We start from the raw sequence: 22,759 nt of genomic DNA on the forward strand, positions 1-22,759 counted from the left end.
TGGCAATTTGTTTTCTAGTTCCTATTCCTTTTTAAAAACCAGCCTGCTTTTCTGGTTGTTCTTGATCCCATATTGCTGAAGTCTAGCTTTCAGAATCTTAAGCATAACCTTGCTGGTGTGAGAAATGAGTTTTACTTCTTTGGTAATTTGAACATTCTTTGGCATTGTCCTTTTTTAGATTGGTAAACATAAACCAATCTTTTCCAATGCAATATCTATCATTGACTTTTTCAAATTTGCTGGCATTTTAACAGCATTATCTTTTATAATTAGCTTAGCTGGAATCTTGTCACCTCTACTAGCCTTATTTTTTGGAATGTTTTCTTGGCCCCCCTTGACTTCATTCTTCAGGGCATTGGACACCATTGTTAGCTATGTTATCAGTTATTGGTGATGTTAAAATCTGTCTTATATAGTTCTTTAGTTTATTCTTGCCCCCTCTTCTTAATTTATTCTGCTTTTGTTTTATTTTTGTTTATTTGTTATATTGTCTGTTTTTGTTGTTTTGCTCATTTTTGCATGAAACATTCCCTTGATATTTTAATTTTTTTAAAGGAGATGTTACATATTCACAATTTAATTTTTTCTTCTGTTACTTTGTATTGCTTATTTAAGAAAGCTTTATTTCTCCTTGTTCTTTGGAATTCTGCATTCAATTGGATATATATTTTCCCTTCTCCTTTCTCTTCTCCTTTCCTTTTTAATATTATAATGATAAAGAATTCATCATTTTATAACCAACCTCCTGGTGAGGAATCTCTTTGGACTTAGCTATACTTTTCCATAGAAAGCAAGCATAGATTTTTGCTAGAGGTGTACTTAAAGCTTTTCCAGCAGCAGCTGCCATAGCTTATACTCTGTGGTGCAGTGTTCAAGATCCTTGGATCACCTCCATTTCTCAGTGAGACAGAAAGATTTGAAAGCAATAATGATGGAGTACAGATTTTGAGGACAAATCAGGGAGAGGAAATCTGGGACTTATTTGATTTCCAGAGAAGTTGAGAGAGAATTATTTGGCCTTTATTTTTCAGGAAGCCATTCAAAAATATTTTTCCAAAGTTTTGAAAACAGAAAAATTGAAGTTAAGGATGATAATACAGAAAAACTAAAACTTCAACCTTTACATAGGTAATGTTTCAGGAATATAACAAAGTAATTATATGTGTTCTAGGCATTAAAAAACTACTGCTGTTTCTAAGATTTTCCAGAAAAGCAGAATTGGCAAAAGAGGATAAAATAAAATTAGGGAATTAGATATAGGACATAATAACAACAGGACATAGACATAATTCCCAAAGCAATATCCAGATAAAGGGTTAAAGGCAAAAATTGGTATTAGTGTTATGGAAGCACAATGAAAGCCAGAGAAGAAGTTTACAAGAGTGGTAAAAGTATTTTTGAGCTAGAGGTAGATAGTACAGACAACTTGTCTGAATTGTCATGAAAATTTTAAACTAGGGTGTCTCTTCCCTTACTTAATTCCTATTAGCTAGGTAACTCCTTGCTGCATCCTGTAGTCCTAGACTAACTTACATAAATCAAGAGTGTTCTCTGTGCTACTTTGAACAATCTTGATAGAATCTAAAGGGTGGTAGACAATAAGAAGTTAAAATATTTATGTGTGGATGATTGAGGTAGAAAGTCCAAGTCATTTTAAAAAAATTAAAAATAACTTTAGCAAGACATTAGAAGGAAGTGAGGAAGAGTGAATAAAATGAGAACTTGAACAGGAAAAATCTCAATTTCAGTCAAACTGTCAATAATGAGTGAATGAATGATAAAACATTTATTAAGCATTTTGGTTGTGCTGGGCATTGTGCTAAGGTAGGAATACAAATACAAGGTAGAGTCCCCTTCCTAAAAGAACTTAGAGTATACTATATAATATATTATTATGTAATGTTACATAATATAATATAGAATATATTAGAATTTAAGTGAAGATAGCACATAAAGGGCAATTAGAAGTGAGTGGAGACCTGATTTGACCAAAAAGCTCACCCCTCACAATTTAGCATCCAAGGGTTAGAGTTCAATATTTAGGTAGATGGGGGATAAGGAGAATGGCCCATAGTGCAAGCAGCATTGCTGCAGAAATGACTGCTGGGGCCTAGTTTCAGGTGAATTAGTCTAAAGCTTACCTATTAGAACTCAGTGTGATAGGACTAAGGGCCTAGGATGCTTAAATATGCTATATGGGAATACAAATACAAAAAATAAACTATTCCTGTTCACAAGATTGGTTGGTAAGTTATCCTTCTTTATCGAAGAGGACCAAAATGACATCATTATATTAGAGTCAAGTTACAGTGTGTCCAGCTGTGGCTGATCAGACCAACACAAATTCAGAATGCTCTGCCATAAGTTGGACACAAATAGTCCCTATGAACATTTGAGGTGGCTTTTCTCACTTTGCACATTTTGAGTTTCTTCTGAGCTAATTCAGTTCTGTTCTGCTCATGGAACACAGAACCTTCTATGATGAGAACACACCATGTTGGGTGGTCTTGTGCCAGTGTTTCTGTTGTCATACAATCAATTCTAAAGTTTTTAAGCGAGACCTTGAGGGTGTCCTTGTGATACTTTTACTGCTTACCTTGCGAACACTAAATAAAATAATTTTTTTGGCAAGCATATATTTGGCATTTGAATGATGTGGCCAACCCATTGGAGTTGCACTCTCTGCAGTAGAGTTGGAATGCTTGTCAGTTCAGTTTGAGAAAGGACCTCAGTGTCTGGGATCTCATCCTGCCAGGTGATCTTCAGAATCTTCTTAAGACAATTCAAATAGAAGTGATTCAGTTTCATGGCATGGCTCTGGCATACTGTCCAGCTTTCCCAGGCATCCAGCAGTGAAGCCAGCACTCTGCAGACCTTCAGTCTGGTAGTGTCTAACACTTCTCTCCCCACACTCCTTCTGAGCCTCCCAAATACTGACCTGGCTCTGGCAATGTGTGTATCAATTTCATCATCAGTGTGGATGTCTCTGGAAAGTACACTGCCAAGGTAAGAGAACTTATCCATGGCATCTAGAACTTCACCGTTTGCTATAATTGATGGTGCGGTGCTGGCTGATGGAGGACTTATGTTTTCTTGTTGTGCCAAAACTAGCACGAGCAGCAGAGAAGCGATATTGCATCTTTGTTGCATCTCAGCTTTGGAGACTGCATTGAATGCACACTCATCTGCATATAAAAAAATCATGCACTCTTTCCATTTTAATTGTGAAGATGTATGGAAAATTATGTCAAAATGTGATTGCCCAGTGAAGTGCATCAGCATAGCACATCACTTTCATGATGGCATGCTTGGCTGGGTTCTGGACAATGGACAATGCTCTTGAGCTTTCCCAGTCACCAATGGAGTGAAACAAGGCTGTGTGCTTGCTCCTGTGCTTTTAAGCAAGTTTTGAGCCATGTTGTCAAAGGTTTTCAATGAGGACAAACATGGCATTAAAGTCAGCTACTGCATTGATGGTAAATTCCTTAATTTGGAAAGGCTACAAGCCAAAATTGTTCACAAGGAGCTTATGTTTCAATGGGAAAGACACCAAGTATAAATATAAATCTGTATAGAATAAGTATTGAGACAATGCAAAGTCTTGTATTAATATGTATAAAGTAGTTAAGCATAAGATAGTTTGGATGAGAGGTACCAACCCTTGGGATTAGGCATGTTTCTTGTAGAAGATGACACTTAAATCCCACCTTTGACATCAGTTGTATTACTGGGGGTCAGTCACACTTCCTGAAATTTAGGTTCATCTTTGCCTACTTCACAGAATTATTGTGAGACTCAAATAAGGTAAATAATGAGATTTGATATGTGTGTTCAAACTTGAAAGTCCTTTATAAATATCAGCTATAACATCCTTTCAATTGAGTAGCATTTCTATATTTCACTTAAAAACCAGGCAAATTGATAAAGAAATACAATTTGCATTAATCAGATGTCCCAAGTATTGGGCTTTAATCTGCCAAGATACGTACAAAACTGACATAATAACTATAAAACATTTTTAATAAAAATAAAAAATTAATTTAAAAATAAATTAAATTGGAGAAAGTTAATATATATTAACTTTATTTGAATATATTTGAATAATATATTATACGTTAATATAGTTTTAAAAAGAAAAACTCAATTTACAAATTTAATGCAATACTAATTTTTAAAAAATTAGTGGGCTACTTCATAGAATTACATAAATGATAATGTTTATATGGATGAGTGAGAGGGCAAGAATGTGCTGGGGAATTACAGAGAAAAAAAGAAAGGGAACTTCAACTTTTGACTATAAGAGAAATGATTTTTCTCTTTTGTTAGTAACCAATTATTAAATCAAGACTAAGATTTTTCTGGTTCCTCATTCAGAAAATAGCCCCTATGGGTTACTTAGGCAGCCTTTGAAGTGCAGGACTGATAATGTGAGGGACTTCATCAAATTGGTTCAAAAGGAAAAAGAAAATTTAGATGAATTGATGGATATCAGCTTATTGTATTTTGCTCTGATAGGTCTAGGAAAAAGTGGATTCTCTCTTTTGCTAGATTACCTTGGACTAGCTGATATGGCATAGAGAAGTCTCATTGACCAATACTGAGTAATCAGCATCATCTTCCCCTCACACCTTCATAAAATATTCTTATTATTTCTTAACCATTCAGTTGATTCTCTCTCTCAGCAATGCTCACTTTTCCAAGGATATTTAAGTGTTTAGTAGATTCCAGCAGAGTTCTTTGGCATTCTAAAGTGTCACTGACTCCTTTTATTAATGATTGCTAGCATGACTGATAAAATGATTAATATCTAGAAACTATATCTTGAGCTTTTTATATGTTACAGATATAAAATTCTAAAAATGGTATTTGTCGGAATCAACTCGTACTGGATCAAAAATAGAAAAATGGATAAGTGGATTGAATTCCATTATCCATTAGATATCCATTATCCATATCCAATAGATAATCCTGAATTAGAACTAAAAGCTTATATCTGGCCAGTGTTGGATAAATTCAGTACTACAAATTATTATTTTTCCAGGCAGTCAGAGTTAAGTGACTTGTCCATATTCATACAGTTAGAATACTATCCTAATTATTGAAGAAAGGAGAAATTTAGTAAATATGGGGAGAAATAGAAATCTGTATATCTATACACACACATTTACATACTTGTATGTATATGTATCTGTATTCAGTGATACTTCAGCACTCATCAGCTTTGAAACTTGTCAGATTTGATGCATTTTGAGGCGAGAAAAATGCTTCACCACTTGGTGTGTATTTGGTCCTCGGCTCTTGTAGCACTTGGGTGTCGTCTTGGGTAGTGTTCTTCTTTTCTAAAATATGATAGTTCTCTGTGAGCAGGTTTCTTGGGGGGCTTCTGGAAGCAGCCTTAGTTTCAGTTCAAAGTAATAATCACCTCAAATGCAGCCAGGAGTTAAAGTACAGTCCTTTATTGTCTCTTCCAAAATAGCTCGGTTAGTTTTCTTAGAGGCCTCTCTCCCTCCTTGGTTCCAAGAGCTCTTGCAGCTTGTCCTTTGCCTCTGCTCTCTTCAGCCTCCAGCTCTCTCTGAATCTTGGTTCTCCTCTACTGAATCCTGCTTTCTCAATCTCCTCAACGTCTCTAGTGTTTGTCTTTTTAATATGCTCTTTTAGAGATATGAACTCAAAGGTTGAGAGAAGTGAACTCAAATCTGTCCAAGAGAGTGGGATTGTGGGTTCCTGATTTGTGAATCTCCCAGACTTGTGAACTCTAATGTGTGAGCTAATGTGTGAACTCTCAAAGGTGTAATAAGTACATAAGCATTGTTTCTATCAATTCCAGTGAGTTAACACTTTATAAAGATTCTAATAGTCTTGGTTGAGCAGTAATGTGAGGTTGGCCAGGTGTACTGCTCAGCCCCCTGTCTGTCTGTCCTTGGCCATGGGCTGGTGACAGTGAGGGTGGTGGCCCCCTGTCAAGTTGGAGCCATAGTGCTCAGGTTGTGAAGATTCGGTTCTCTTCATAGCTGTGGGACACTGAACAGGCCATTTAGCCCAGTTTGCCTCAGTTTCCTTATCTGTAAAATGAGCCAGGCAAAGAAATAGCAAACTGTTCCATTGTCTTTGCCAAGAAAATCAGTGAAGCCACAAAAAGTGAAATGTAACTAAAAAAATGACTAGGGTGGGGCAGCTAGGTGGTACAGTGGATATAGAGCACCAACCCTGAAGTCAGGAGGACTTGGGTTCAAATATGGCCTCTGACACTTAACATTGTCTAACTGTGTGACCTTGGGTAAGTCACTTAAACCCAATTGCCTTAGCCAAAATATAAGTCACTTAAACCCAATTGCCTTAGCCAATATATATATATATATATATAGACTAGGGTTAAGTTTTTGGTTCTGCTACTTATTCTGTGGGTAACATCTATCTTTTATAGGCCTTAGATTCCTCCTTTCTTAATTGAGGCATTAGAATGAATGCTTTCTGAGCAAACATGCCTCCCTTGTTGTATCTTTTCAGGTTGAGCACCAGAGTGAGAAATACTGTATACCTACCATTTCCCTTACTAGCCAGATGACTTTGGTTCCAGGTATACCAGAGTCCTCCAGCCATGTCCTGGCAGAATTTGAATCTTTGGATCCATTGCTATCTGCTCTCAGGTTGGATTCCAGTCGCTTGAAGGTGAGCTTTTTTTAATCATTGTTTTATATTTGTTGAGTATTTTCAATGATCTGTATGCATCATAGAGCAAATACATTATTTGCCTTTCAGTTTATGTTTAAGCAATGATTCTTACTTTTCTTAGAAATGCTTTATGTCCTTCTGAGCACTGAGGATCTTTCTGTTCTTTTGAGTAATTATTTGATGTAGATAGCTTTTCTCTTTAGAGGTTCAATTCAGTAAGCATTTAATAAAAACCTCTTGTTTACAAGACCCTCTGCTAGGTACTGAGAATCCAAAGGTAGAATGAGAAATAGCTGTTGCCCTCATAAGCTTCTGTTCTGCCAGAGTTGGTCTGGGGAAACTAGAAGATAGTTTAAGAGTGGTTGGAACATTAGCAACTAGGGGGATCAAGAAAGGCCTCATGGAAGTGAGGGCAGCTCACTTGAGCTTCAAAGAAAGTTTAAATTTATTAAGAGACAAAGAAGAAAGAATATATTCTAAGAATGTCAGACAACCTGTGTGAATGAAGGGAGACAGGGAATACTAGTTTGGGGGAATAGCTAGTAAGCCAATTTGACTGTAATGGAAAGTGTCTAAAATGAGATCACTCTGGAAATACAGACTGTAGCTAGACTGAGAAAAGTTTTAAGCGCTAGCTTGAGGAGTTTCCATTTTGACTTATTAGGTAATAGAGAATGACTGAGAATTCTTGGATAGGTGAGTAACATGGTTACTTGTGTTTTAGGAAGGTTAGTTTGGCAGTAATGGAGGATCATTTGGGGAATAGATTGAAAGCATAGAGTACACTTAGAAGGATTTTGTAGCTGAGGGCTGCTGAGAATAAAATAGGAAGTGGCTTTATGAGTGGAAAAAAGGGGATGAGAAAAGTGTTTAGTTAGTAGAATTGGTAATTAAGGGAGAGTAAAGAGTTGAGGACATTCCTAAGGTTGTGAACTTAGTACTGACAAGATGGTGAGGCAGGCCGTTCACAAGGGAGGTAATAGATTCTAATTTGGACATATTTGGTGCTGTGATTTTGAATTTGAATGTTTTGTGGTTATTTCATTTAAAATTTCTATTTCCTATGGGGTAAAATGGAATACCTTAGCCCAACATTTAAAGCCTTCCCACTCTGACTTTGACGTGCCTTTTTACCATGCTGTCTGCCTCCTGAGCACAGACTGGATTGCTAGCTATTTCCCCAGATGAGCAGTTGTCTCATCCCTGAATTTTCAAGGACCTTCCCATAGGCTTGGTTAAAAACTCCTAACGTGTCTGTCCCTGTCATCATGCTGTTCTTCTTTCAAGGCTCAGCTCTAGTGTCATTTCTTCCCTTATGTCCACTTTTACCCTTTTGCCAATTAAATGTGTTTTTTTTCTTCTCAGATTTTCTGAGAGTGTTTTGTCTGGCTTTTTCCTTTGCTCTTATCATACTTTACCATATCTATATATATGACTCACTTCAACATTTCCCTGCTCTGTGGATGGTAGCTCCTATTTTAAGGAGAAGAATTTCATTCTTTTAGTACCTTGTGCAAAGAAAGTTCTTTAAAAAATTTAGTGAACCAAATTTAATAACTTTTTTTGCTGTTTTAGAAAACAGGAAACATGATTGACTATAAAGTACCACAAAATAATTATACCATATTACATTGTAGATATTACTAAAGTATTATTTTATTAGCAATAGTAATTTAGTAGGCTTGTTTCAGAATAAGAAATTAGGTGGGCAACAGATTATGAAAACAAGGGTATTGACTACAGTTCTGATAATGTAGTTTGTTTAGGTGCTTATGGTTATACAAATTTTGACTCCATTAGACTATAAGCTTCTTTAGTTCAGGAACTTTCACTTTTTGTATCTGTTTCCTCTAGCACCTACCACAGTGCTTAGCACATAATAGGTGGCTCAGAGGCTGTCTTGTACAGGAAGTCTTTTCCTTATCTTCCTCCCATTTACAAATGCCTTTCCCTCTATTACTCTCTCTTTTTCTCTGTATGTGTCTTGTGTATGCCTACTAATCGACATGCTGCCTACATTATTAGAAGGTAATTTCTTTGAAATCAAGTACTATTTTTAGTTTTCTTTGTACCCATAGCACATAATGAAAGCTTGCTTAAGAAATTCTTGTTGGTTGGTTGATTGATTGATTGATTTGTCTTTTCAGTGTACAAGTATAGCTGTGTCTCGAAAGTGGCTGGCCCTGGGCAGTTCAGGAGGAGGACTCAACCTCATTCAAAAAGAAGGCTGGGAACAGAGACTTTTTCTTTCCCACAGGGTAAGATGAAAGAAGCCCTGCCACACTCCTTACTCAGGAAAGCACTGAGAGAATTCAGTTTTGTCTATGAATTACTCAGTTTGGCACATAGGAATCAATGGTGTGAATTCTGTAGGGCTTTCTATCTGCATAAGGAATCACATTGCCCCAAACATGGTTATGATTGAGCTCTGAGAAGAAATTTTAGTCTTGATTTCTTAGTATGTTAAATCAAACCAATAGTATTAATTGAATATTTAGTGACACTAAGCTAAGTGCTGTGGAAATATAAAAAGGATCCCTGGGGTGTATGTGTTATAGGAACTTAATAATCAGTATATGATTTTAAACTACTAGGCAAAGTGACTGGGGGGAGGAGGAGACAGACACAGAGACCGAGACAGAGAGAATTAGAGAAAGAGAGGTAGAGAGGGAAGGAGGGACAGACAGAGACACACACACAGAGAATTTAGAATATTTCACTTCTGACATTCATTTGAGTCTATAATAGTGATGCTCTTTAATTCATTATGTTTGTCTTCACTTCTTATTTGTTGGATTATTCATCTCCCATCTCCGAACATCTCTCACCTCAACGTCCTTTAGTATTCTCTTGTATTCACTTATCTCTATGCAAATGATTCTCAAATCTTTGTGTGGAGCCCTACACTCTTTCCTAACCTCCATTCTGGCATTACCATTTTTCTTCTGAAAGTGAGTGTTCTTAAATTTGTTCTAATCAGAATTTATCTTTCTTAAACTTCTTCTATACTTCTTTATTTCCTTTGAAGGCATGTACTCCGACAGGGTCATCTTTGATTCTCATATCCAATAAGTTGTCAAGTCTTAGTAAATTTTATCTAAAAGATCTTTTTCAATTTTCCTATTCCCTCTACATATGGCCACTACTCTAGTGTAGACTCTATCCTCTTCCATTTGTTTTTTCTTTTATTCTCTACCCTCTACAACACATCCTCCCCTTATGTAGATGCTATAATAAGTTAACCAGGGCAAAAGTCTGCTCTTACTCATTCTGTTCAAGAATGTTCATTAATTATTTATTGTGATTAGATCAAAATTCCTGACATTTTGCTCCAACCTACCTTTTTTGGATTTATTCCATGTTGTGTCAGAAATATTGACCTATCAGTTCTTTCCTAAAGTTGGAAATCCCATCTTTCTTTTCCCTGTATTCACAGAGGCATCTGTTTTCTTTAGTGGAGAAAGCTACACCTGGAATCAAGAACACTTGAGTTCTAATCATCACTCAAACACATAACATGCTGTGTGGTCTTAGGCAAGTCACTTAACTGATCTCGGCCTCAATTTCCTCATCTGTGAAATGAGGATAATACTTTAACATCTAATTTATAGTGTTGTTTGAGGATTGCATGTATAAAGTATACTGGAGATTTTAAAGCTTTACTACTTATCTTATGCTTTACTACTATCTTATGCTTAGAATATTCTTCTCTTCATTATCTCTTAGAATCCATTAACTTTCTTGCTCTACATATCTCCTTTTCCCCAATTTCCTTCCTTTAGGCATACTCTAACCTCCTCAAATGTGCTTGTTTTAATATTCTGTGTATTTGGGTTATATTGCGGCAGCTAGCTAGCTAGAACTCCAGGCTTGGAGTCAGGAAAACTTAAGATCAGAGTTCAGATCTCATATTAGACACTGAACACCTGTGTGATTCTGCACAAAACTGTGTCTCAGTGTCTTCATGAACTGAAGAAGGAAATAGTAGATCCTACTCTAGTGTCTTTGCTAAGAAAACTCTAAATGAGGTCATGAAGAGCTGGACATGACTGAAATAACTACAATAACAACAACAACAACAAATGCATTTATTTCCCCCCACATATCCCTGGTAGAATGTAAATTCTTTGTCATCAGGGGTTGCTTTTAGTTTAGTTGGTTTTTTTTTCCCAATCATAGTTCACTGCAGATATTCTCTGGATATCAGACTACTTTTTTGCTTTAGCAAAGAAGCCAGAAATTCAGTGGTTTATAAAACTGAACAGTACATGTACTTATTAGGTATGCTATTTGTTTTAGAGAATTGAATGGGAAACATATTTGGAAGGAGAAAAGTGAGAGAATTCATTTTTTATCCTAGACTTTTATCAATCTTTTGGTAAATTAGAATTTTAGAATTTAATTTTCTAGTATGTTTCATATAATAATTATTATCATGTAACATTTTAAGGTTTACAAAGTGCTTTACATATATTATGCCATTTAAGTCTCATTAAAAATAATTTCTACCTTTGGGAAAAGTGTATAGTAAATGGAAGAAAAATGTGATCTTAACCCTAAATTGAGAGCAAACAACAATGTTCTTTAATCTTAGATACAAACTACATTTCATAAAGACATTTTTTGTTATTTATTTTTTTTTGTTTTAGGAAGGTGCTGTTTCTCAGGTTGCCTGTTGTTTACATGATGATGACTATGTTGCTGTAGCCACTAGGTAAGATGACTTTTAAAAATAGTATTTCATTTTTTTCAAATATATGTAAAGACAGTTTTTAGCACTCATTTTTATAAGATTTTGAATTTCAAATTTTTCTCCTTTTCCTCTCTTCCCTCCTTTCTTCCTGAAATGGTAAGTAATTTGATATAGGTTATATATGTGTAATCATGTCAAACATATTTACATATTAGGCATAGTTGTAAATAAGAGACCAAAAGAAAAAACACACACAAAAAATGAAAATTGTATGCTTTCATCTGTATTACATCATGAATCATTTGTAATTGTTTTGGATCATTGTATTGCTGAGAAGAGCTAAGTCATTTATAGTAGATTATTACACAATGCTGCTGTTACTGTGTACAGTGGTTCTACTCATTTCACTTTGCACGAGTTCATGTCTTTCCAGGTTTTTCTAAAATCTGCCTGCTCATCATTTCTTATTGCACAGTTGTATTCCATTACATTCATATACCACAACTTATTCAACCATTACCCTCTTAATGATCATCTCTTTAATTTCCAATATTTTGTCATTACTAAAAGAACTGCCATAAATATTTTTGTACGTGTTGGTACTTTTTTTTTTTTTTAATGATAAGCTATTTAAAATTTTTTTTATCTTATCCAGGTACATAAAACTACCTTTTAAAAAGCATGAAGGGATATAATTCTCAGGTTTTAGATTTGGAATGGGGAAGTCAGATCCAACTTTCACTTCTTTAGGTGATGGAGGATCTCACCTCCTATTCTTTTAAAATCTGAGTTTGTTGATGACTTCTAGATTAATCATATCAGTCTTTTTAATAATCCCCTCAGTTGACCCCTTTCTTCTTTATCAAAATCAGTTGTGTTTGTGTCATCAACATTTCATTCTTGGGAAACTCCCATCCAGGTTTACCTTCTGTTCATAGGCTTTTGCCTTGGAATCTTTTTGCTCTAATCTCTGAAATCTGAAATTTGGAGGCAAGCTAGATGGTGCAGTGGATAAAGAGCACTTTCTCTGGAGGATCTGAGTTCAAATCAGACCTCAGACACTTAGCACTTACTAGCTGTGTGTCACTTAACTTCAATTGCTTCTCATAAAAGAAAATCCCAACTGAAATTTGAAATTTGCTTTTCCAAAATTTAAGATACCAAGTTTATTTTTCCCCATCTTTTTTCTTCATAAGATGGTAGGTGGAGAACTCTTATTTTTTGAGAAATTGATACTCATTGTCATAATTCTCTGTTTTGCTAGTAATTTTTTCTTTTTGACTCTTTATTCTCATAGTCAAGGTTTTGTAGTAGTTTGGCAATTAAATCAGGAGCGTCGTGGGAAACCAGAACGGATTTATGTATCTTCAGAACACAAAGGCCGGAGAGTTACATCTCTCTGTTGGGACACAGCTGTTCTTAGAGTTTTTGCAGGAGACCATTTGGGAAAAGTTTCTGCCATCAAAGTTAACACATCCAAACAAGGAAAGGTGGGAAACAGTTCTTTTCTTTTTCTATAGGGCAAAGGAGTTCGGCATGGTTTTACAGATTTCTGAAATTATGGGAGAACACGATAGCCACTGTACAACTTGAAGAAGTGGTAAAAGCCAAGTTTAACTGGTGGAGATAACACAGTGTTTTTAGGTTTTGTATTTTAAATTCTTTGTAAAGTTAATTATTTTGAAACTTTTTATTAGGCACCAACATCCTCACAAGAAATATGACTTTAAAAAAGTTGCATTTTGATTTGCTTTATTTTAATATCTAAACTTTTGAAATTGGAAACAAAAAGGGAACAGTGTTTAAATTATAATATTTCATTATTCTGTGATGAAATAAATTTTTATTTTATATACTGCTCTTCTAATCCCCCTTCCCCTAACCATTTAGGCATCTGCTACCTTTGTGATGTTCCCAGTTCAGACAATAACAACAGTTGACTCTCGAATAGTACAGTTAGATTATTTGGATGGAAGATTGCTTGTGTCTTCACTCACTCGGTCCTTCTTATGCGATACTGAGAGGTAAATTTGGTTGCATCATATGCTGTAATTTTTATTAAATAGTAGTTTAAATTAATCAACAAATTTTACCCTTATTTCTATTTATCAGTCTTTATGTTTTTTATAAGGAGAAAGTAGATGTTTGTCTCATTTTTCTCATGTATACTTTTGATACAGTGGATAGTTTTAGAATTCTCCATATTCACTAACAAAGTAGGCTAAATAAAGTATGTTTGCAATTATGTACACTAATGAAAAAGAACATGGAACCATGGAATCCTATAGGTGGAAAGGAAGTTAACTAGTAATTCCTCAAAAATTCAGAAAATGGTCCTGGAGAATTGACCTCTTATTAAAGATCTGAAGTGATCTGAAACTCAGTTCCTAATGCAGTTCATTCTCCTTTGAAATTGCTTGAACAGAGAAAAGAAAACTTAGATAGGAATGTGGAAAACCTTACCCAGGTAGTAGACATTCTTTAAGTTAAGAGTTGATTAAGCAGAACTAAAAACTTCAGTGAAACAAGAAATATTAGAATAAAGTAGAAAGAAATATTATATGGGATTTACCATCAAAAACAATTGACCAGAAAATGTGCTGAAAATTTGAATAATTGGATTCCCCCAAAGCCATCACCAAACAGAAATCTTAGATTTCATATTTCACGAAAGTATAAAAGAAAGCTGCTGAGAACTTCTAAAACCTTAGGGCAAAATGAAAATATAAGAATCTGTAGGTCAACTGAAAGAGATCTCAAATTTAATATATCTAGAAATGGAAGAGTTAAATCCCAAAGCTTTTAGCTTAAAGAAAAAAATATTTCGAGTAGCCAGGGAGAGAGAGTGCCAAAGAACCAAAGTCAGAAGTAGCAGTTATTAAAAGTAAAGGAAAACCTTGAATATGGTAAAACAAAACACAAAAGAAAAAAACTTAATTGTCTATAGACAATTACAACTTATCCTACACATTTGACTATATTCTCTCTTAACAGGAAGAATGGAATATAGTTTATGTAAAAGGGAATAATGGAAACAAGGATGGAGGAGTGAGTTAAAACCAGGTTGTGTAGGGCCTTAAAAACTAGATTGACAACTTTGTATTATGTACTTTAAGGTATAAGGAACCACTACCATTTTTATTTTATTTTTTTGCTGAGGCAATTGGGATTAAGTGACTTGCCCAGGGTCTGACAACTAGGAAGTGTTAAGTATCTGAGACCAGATTTGAACTCAGGTCCTCCTGACTTCAGGGCTAGTGCTCTATGCACTGTACCACCTAGCTGTCCTACCACTGCCATTTTTTAAGCAAGGGAATAAAATGGTCAAACTTGTCCCTTAGGAAGATTATTGTGGCTACTTTATAGAGGATGCAGTAGAGAGGAGAACAGGAAGGAGGTACATTTAAGGCTTTTACAAGGGTATTGACTATGTAGAGAGAAAGGGATGGGTGAGAGAAATGCTGTACATGTAGAATCTATAGAACTTGAAAATGATCTGATTGGTTTACAGAAAGGAGAGAGAAAAGTCAAAGTGTTACATTGAAATTTGCTCTGTATGCTTTTCTGTTTATGTGCTGTATGTCCTTAGGCGAATAGTACTGTATCTGGAAGATAATTATAGGAAACATCGATACCCTAATATTTAAAATGATTATGCTAATTTTTAATTAGTTTAGTTTATTCCCCATCATTTATCCCCAAATTACCTTTTACTATCACTATCACTTCTGAATAATTCATTTTAATTCAGTAAACACTTATTAAGTACTAGGGATGTGGAGACAAAAAAAAAAGAAATAACTGCTATTGTTGAATTGTTTAAAAATAACTCACAAGTAGGTGCAAAATATATAGACATTTTTAAGGGGCTATTAGGAAATATTTGGAAGAATCTCATAAAAGAATTTTTATTTGAGCTCAATCTTGAAGGGAACAGAGGTTTCAAAGGCAGAGGTGCAAAAAGGTGACAGCCAGTGCTGAGATACAGAGGAGGAGGTGGGATGTTGTGTGTGAGGAACAGTATAAAACTAATATAAAGAGGGAAGCACCTAAAGGAAGATAAAGAAAATCACCTTAGAAGAAATGGGCAACGAAATGAAATGATTTGGGTTTTCCTCTTTCTATCACTGTTCATCTTCCTTTTGAAATGCCAACAAATAGGAGAGAAGACTGCCTTGGGTTGGAGAAAGAGGAAATTAAGCTCTAGGATATATCTCCTCTCAAAGCTCTGCCCACAGAAGACATTTAATACAGGAATTTTCAAATGAAAATAAGTTAATTGTTCATTTGGAAAACATTTATGGAACTATTGCATTAGGATCTATTGATAATATGAAAAGGGTTGGTGACATTCTATTCAAGGAGGTAATTAGAGAACTTACATCTATATCTGTAACTGTATAGTTATATCATATGTAATGTATATATGTGCAATATAATAGTATTCATATTTTATTGATGACAACAATGATGATAGGACAAGTTATAATTTTTTAAACATCAGAGAAATTTAATGTCAATTGTTTATTTACTTTTTCTAGTGTTTTTGTCTCTAAATTGTATTCTGCCTTTATGAAGCAATTAATAAACATAAGACAACCTGAAAGTAAACTAAAAATATAAAAGAACATTAGAAATGCTAAACTTTTTCAAGTTCTTGATATAGTTATATGATAATAGTATGTTTGCATATTAGGGGAACAACAGTAAGGAAGATACATACCATTATATGCTGTGGCTATTAGGCCTTGTATTTAATTGCCGTATTGTTGCTTTTAATCTTGTTATAAGCCTACATAACTTGTCCCATCCCTCTTCTTTTTTTTTATTATTAGGGAAAAATTTTGGAAAATTGGTACTAAGGAAAGAGATGGAGAATATGGAGCTTGTTTTTTCCCAGGAAGAAGCTCTGGGACTCAGCAGCCTCTAATATATTGCGCTCGCCCTGGCTCTAGAATGTGGGAAGTGAGCTTTGATGGGGAAGTTCTGAGTACACACCAGTTCAAGAAACTTCTTTCTTCATCACCTCTTCCTGTGATTAATCTAAGGTAGGGATTGTAGGACTGGTCTGTGGTCATTTTAAACTTTTCATGGGAAAAGCTTGATATTTCTTAAGTGCAAAATATATTTCCCAATTAGTCCTTCAAGGATCATTTATTAATTGCCCTCTCTGGATGAGAGGCAATATACCTATAATGCAAATGTTTTAAGGGCTTTTTGATAGTAATCATAAAAGAATTTAATGAGACTAATTTGAGTGCATTTTTTCTTACCTGCTGTGGTTTTAACTTTTATTTTCCCCAGAAATTGTTTTCTTTAAACGTGAAGTAAAAATAAAATAGATGTTCCAAGTCATTAAAGAGGATATTATTTACTTCCTAGATCAGAGCCTGAATTTAATAATACAGTTGGGTCATCTCAGTCTTTGATTTTTCCCAAACTCTTATATATAAGGTAAGCCTCTACTACTAGTTTTCTTATTTCCAGTTTTCTCTTCAAAAATGCAAAAATGTTGTTCTCATTTCATTGATTCCTTTTTAAAAACATTTTTTAATTGATTGTCTTTTAAAGTTGTTTTTAATGCCTCATTTTTTAAAAGAGTTGCCAGTGGCAGAAAGGAAATGATTAATTCTTTTAATTTGGACTATCATATCAAAGATTGTATTATATTAAAGACTGGGACCAAGAGATCCCAGAACTGTGTCCTATTTTTATAATTCCCCATTTCAGTTTTCAAAATTACTTTAGATATATATGTTTTCATCTCTTAATTAGAAGGATCTCTCACAGAAAGGTGTTTTGTGGGCTTATTCTTTAGAAGTTTAATATTTATATCTTTAGAAGAACTTTAATTTTATGTTCATCTGACACCACCATCTAGGTTATAGTGGTGTTTGCATCATTATTATTTTAATCTGGCATTCCTTGGGAAGTAACTTCATGTTTTAAAAAATAATTAGTCCATCTTGTTTGGACACAAAACATGTACCAATAAACAGCCAAATAAACCCCCTTACAAATACATTCTAACTAAAATGGCTTATTAGAAAGTATTTTTTTGACAGAAAGGAAGGATATGTCCTTTAGTGTATTAATGGTACCAACATTGATTATTATATTTAAGCAATTTTTCATGTGAACTTCATTTACATTTACATTTACATTGTTGCCACTGTGTATATTGTTGTTTTTGTCCTGCTTTATGATCTATCTAATCTTTTAATTTCAAAGAAATGTATGCCTTTACCTTGCTCTGATCAGCAATTTCTAACTGTCCCCAAGAAGATTCCTTAAATACCCCAATAGTTTGAAATTGCCCCTGTTCTAGAAGAGATCGTCCCAAGGACATTTCTCTTTGCTTTGCAAACAAAAGATCTACAGCAATACTAGTTATTATTAGTAAGAGTCAGGGTTGACTTAAAGTTTTACATCTGGGTGATTGGAAGCATGATGGAGTTCTTAACATAAATAGAGACTACTTCCTATTAGTGTTGTTTTCATTTCTGTTGTAATCATTATTAATAATCATCAAGCACTTATTAATGGCTTGCTATGTGCCAGGCATTGTTCACAGTTATTAGGATTCTTACAAGGTGCCAAGTCAGTGGAATTGATGAGATAATGATTCTCTAATTTACATGTACTTAGTACTTACTATAATTCCACAAGATTCACACCTTTAAGAGAGCATATATAAGAAGGAGCTCTCAGGGCCAGAGCAGAGAAGCCTACTAGAAGTGCTGAGCCTCAGCCAGTATTCAGTCTGGGACATTCAGAAGTCAGAGAAGTCAGGCTGTCCCCTTTTGCTTCTCCACTGAAACCAAGATCCAGAAGGCTTCCAGAAAAGCTAGCCGAGCCCCAAGTGAAGGAGACAAGACTTGGAAAGAGTCAATAAAGGATTAGGACTTTAACTCCTGGCTGCACTGAACTGAAACTAAGGCTGCCTCCAGAAGCCCCCCAAGAAACCTGCTCCCAGAGAACATTACATTTTGGAGAAAAATATTACACACAGTGTTCTTTTGGTATACTTTTTTCACTCGGTATACTTCATACAAGTCATCTCATGTTTCTCTGACTTTTCATATTCATTATTTCTCATTAAGCATTAACATTCCATCCTATTTATGTACTATATTTGTGCCAAACTACTTTGTTTCTACTTATTTTCTTTATCACAAAAAGTACTTTAAATATTTTGATGTGTAATATGAACAGATTAGGAACTTTTTTCACACAATTCCAAGTTATTTTTCAGAGTGCTTGGACTATTTTATAATTGGCCAACCACATATTAGCTGTTGATCTACCAATGACTTTTCTTACATTGATTATTATCCTGTCTCATTTTTGCTAATTAGATGGGTATTAGGTAAAAACTCTCTTTTGTTTTAATTTGCATTTATTTGTGATCTAGAAACTTTTTTCATAGGGTTATTGCATTTCTTCTTTTGAAAACTGAACATCCTTTGGCAGTGTATTTATTAATGAGTGGTTCTTTGTCTTTATATTTGTGTCACTTGGGGCAGCTAGATGCAGTGGATAGAATACTGGCTCTGAAGTCAGGAAGATCAGAGTTCAAATCCAACCTAATATACTCAACACTTACTTGCTATGTGACCCCTGGGCAAATCACTTAACCCTAATTGACTTGTCAAAACTACAGACAAACAAAAATAGCCTATATTTGTGCCAGTTGTTCTGTATATTTTGGAGAACAGACTTGTAACTGGGATATTTGAATGCATAGATATGTTTTTTCCTACTTTCTTGCATTGATTTTGTTCATGTAAAATCTTTTTATTTGCATGGAATTGAAATTGTCTATTTTGACTTCTATAAGATAGTTTTTTCTCTTCTAAAAGATTTCTTAGGTTGACATCTATTTCTTATAATTTAGCATTTCCATTGTGTTTGGCTAAGTTTCACCAAATCAATAGTTTTAGTAGATAAAATAGGAAACATGACTCTTTAAAACTATATCACCAATTATCTGCTGTACTAGCAGATCTGGCTTGGTTTCTTATATGAAAGGCTGAGTTCTTGGGAATTATAGGGTAGATCTGGGTATCCTAATGTCTAGGAAATGAATGCACACATGTACAAAGCCTTGAGCTCCTTTGACACTTGTTTTTTTTTCTTGCAGTGAGCATTATGTCTTAACTTGGAATGAAAGAGGCATTTATATTTTCATTCCCCAGAATGTTCAAGTTCTTCTTTGGAGTGAAGTCAAAGGTAGCCCTTGTTATTATGCCATTATTTACTTGAAAATTGTTCATTCAATACACATGTTAAAAATTGCTTTTAGGCAGAAGAAGCCTGTGTTTGGTAATGGGAGAAGTACAGAAATTTTTAAATAAGATTTGCTTCCTGCCCTATATAATCTTGTATTTGTGTAAAAGGTTTAGTACTTTAAATAGATTTTTCTTCAATGAATGAAAAATCACTTATTAAAAACATTTTGTGCAAATCACTTTGCTAAACTTTAGAGGTACAAATAGAGCAACATAGTCTCTGCTTTTGAGGGGCCCACATTCTTTTTTTAAAAAAATTATTATTATAGCTTTTTATTTACAAAACATGCATGGGTAATTTTTCAGCATTGACCCTTGCAAAACCTTCTGTTCCCCCATCTCCTCCCCTAGATGACAAATAGTCCAATATATGTTAAATATGTTAAAGAATATGTTAAATACTACACACACACACACACACACACACACACACACACACACACATTTATATAGTTATCTTGCTGCACAAGAGAAATCAGATCTAGAAAGGTAAAAAAACCTGAGAAGGAAAACAAAAATGCAAGCAAACAATAACAGAAAGAGTGGAAATGCTATGTTGCAATACACACTCATCTCCCTTAGTTATCTCTCTGGGTGTAGCTGATTCTCTTCATCATTGAACAAGGAGAATTAGTTTGAATCATTTCATTGTTGAAGAGAACCACATCCATCAGAATTGATCATCATTATAATTTTCTTGTTATTGTGTACAATGATCTCCTGGTTCTATTCACTTCACTAAGCATCAGTTCATGTAAGTCTCTCCAGGCCTCTCTGTATTCATCCTGCTGGTCATTTCTTACAGAACAATACTATTCCATAACATTCATATACCACAATTTACCCAGACATTCTCCAATTGATGGGCATCCATTCAGTTTCCAGTTTCTAGCCACTACAAACAGGGCTGCTACAAACAGAGGGGCCCACATTCTAATGTGGTATACAATAAATATAGATGAAAAGTTTTAATTCCAAAATGGATGGTAAGTTCCCTTGGTCTTTAGTGGGGCAGCCATAGAACAGATGCTCATGTTTCTTTTGTACCATTTCTGCTGATAAAACCACATCGGTTTCTGATGCTTGTCAATGTCAAGAACTTTGGTAACAAGAACTTTCTTTTCTGGGCCTTGAGTAGCTGTGGTTGTGACCTCTCTGGGAACAGCTACCAGGTTGCATCTATATGGGGGTTGCTGCACTGGTCTGGAAGCATGGATCCAAGAGTTCAGACTCAAAGCCTTGGGCTAGTTCCATTGCATCTGAAGAGAGATTGTGTTCAGGGTGATGGGGTCTTTGGCTTTGTTGGCTCATGCTTCCTCTCTTCTTTGACATAAAACTGCTACTTAGTAGATTGTTTTTTTGATAAATTTCTTAACTCTCCTCAATCCTCTTTAAATTTTATTATTTCCTGTTCTGAGTATAGTTAACTACCTTTAATTACAAACCCTTCTGAGTTCCATTTTGGGGCTTAATAGAAGCTTGGGGGAAAGGCAGTGGCTCTCTTTCTTATGTCATAGACTGTTCAAGCTGTCTTTGCTATTAGTGAGTGATCGTTGGGATGATCCTTGATTATGCTACTTCCTGATACTCTTGCTTCTTTTCTATAAGGCAGGAAAACAGTAAGGGGAAGTTTACAGTAATCTCAGGATGATGCTTCCCTCAAAGTTCCCTCTGTTAGGCAGTTTTCAAGCCCCTCCAGACTCCCCTCTTTTTTCTACAAGGCATTTAGTTGCTAGGAATTGTTGTAGTCTATTTGCATACTAGTTGAACGTCAGCTTCCCCAAAACTTTTACTTTGACATAAACTACCCCCTTCTAAATGAATGAATTTATCTTCTACAGAGATAAAAGGTGGTTTCTCATTACTTTTCTTTTTTTTTTTTTTTTGATCAGTCAAGCAACAAACATTTATTAAACATCCATTATGTGTCACAGCTATGCTATGTGCTACAGATACAGGTACCAAAAACACAACTATCTCTAGATAATGAAGATGGCTTTAGGCTATTAAAATCAATCTTTTCTTTTTACCTCTGAATGTTTCATCTCACTGACAATGGATAATATAAATCTTTTGACACTCAGGCAACTTGTCCCAAAATAATATTCCCCAACTTTTTTTTTTTTGTTGTTCTGTGAATCTCTTCATTTATTTATTTTTTTTAAAGCTTTTTATTTTTAAAACATATGCATGGATAATAATTCTTCAACATTAGCCCATGCAAAACCTTGTGTTTCAATTTTTCCTCTTTTCCCTCACCCTCTCCTCTAGATGGCAAGTAGTCCAATATATGCATTAATCATGGTAGAAATATATGTTAAATCTAATATATGCATACATATTTATACAGTTATCATGCTGCACAAGAAAAATCAAATCAAACTGGAAAAAAATTAGAAAGAAAATAAAATGCAAACAAACAGTAGCAAAAAAAGTGAAAATGCTGTGTTGTGAACCACACTCATTTCTCATAGTCCTTTCTCTGGATGTAGATGGCTCTCATCTCCTGATTCTCTTACTTAGCATCAGTTCATGTGAGTCTCTCCAGGCCTCTCTGAAATCATTCTGCTGATTATTTCTTATAAAACAATAATATTCCATAGCATTCATATGCCATAATTTATTCAGCCATTCTCCAATTGATGGACATCAGTTTCCAGTTTCTTGCTACTACAAAGAGGACTGTCACAAACATTTTTGCTCATGTGGGTCCCTTTCCCTCCTTTAAGATCTCTTTGGGATGTAGGTCCATTAGAAACACTGATGGAGCAAAGGGTATGCACAGTTTTATAGCCCTCTGGGCATAGTTCCAAATTGCTCTCCAGAATGGTTGAATCAGTTCACAACTCCACCAACAATGTATTAGTGTCCCAGTTTTCCCACATCCCCTCCAACATTTGTCATTATCTTTTCCTGTCATCTTAGCTGTATGTTCTGACTAGCTTTCTGGAGGGCCTTCGGACCAGCCTTGATTTCAGCAGAATAATCACCATGAGAATAATCAGGGATAAAATCCAAAGTCTTTATTATCTCCTTCACAGTCTGTCTCCTTCACCTGGGGCTGGGCTAGCTCTCTGGAGGCTCTCTAGGAATGTGTCTTGGT

General features: G+C 34.9%; 1 protein-coding gene across 2 annotated transcripts in view; it reads left to right on the forward strand.

The window, feature by feature from the left end:
* HPS5 (HPS5 biogenesis of lysosomal organelles complex 2 subunit 2) overlaps positions 1 to 22,759 on the forward strand; it is a 53,288-nt gene that overhangs the window by 7,172 nt on the left and 23,357 nt on the right. The window contains exons 2-9 of one of the 2 annotated variants that reach the window (XM_051966522.1): positions 6,508 to 6,669; positions 8,820 to 8,930; positions 11,322 to 11,386; positions 12,663 to 12,855; positions 13,256 to 13,389; positions 16,201 to 16,413; positions 16,748 to 16,819; positions 19,509 to 19,597. In XM_051966522.1, the coding sequence (XP_051822482.1) occupies positions 6,508 to 6,669; positions 8,820 to 8,930; positions 11,322 to 11,386; positions 12,663 to 12,855; positions 13,256 to 13,389; positions 16,201 to 16,413; positions 16,748 to 16,819; positions 19,509 to 19,597 (1,039 nt within the window). Of the gene's footprint in view, positions 1 to 6,507; positions 6,670 to 8,819; positions 8,931 to 11,321; positions 11,387 to 11,526; positions 12,856 to 13,255; positions 13,390 to 16,200; positions 16,414 to 16,747; positions 16,820 to 19,508; positions 19,598 to 22,759 lie in introns of those variants that run through there. The other variant, XM_051966523.1, reaches the window with a different exon arrangement.

Source organism: Antechinus flavipes, chromosome 6, assembly GCF_016432865.1.
Source record: "Antechinus flavipes isolate AdamAnt ecotype Samford, QLD, Australia chromosome 6, AdamAnt_v2, whole genome shotgun sequence".
Lineage (NCBI taxonomy): Eukaryota > Metazoa > Chordata > Mammalia > Dasyuromorphia > Dasyuridae > Antechinus > Antechinus flavipes.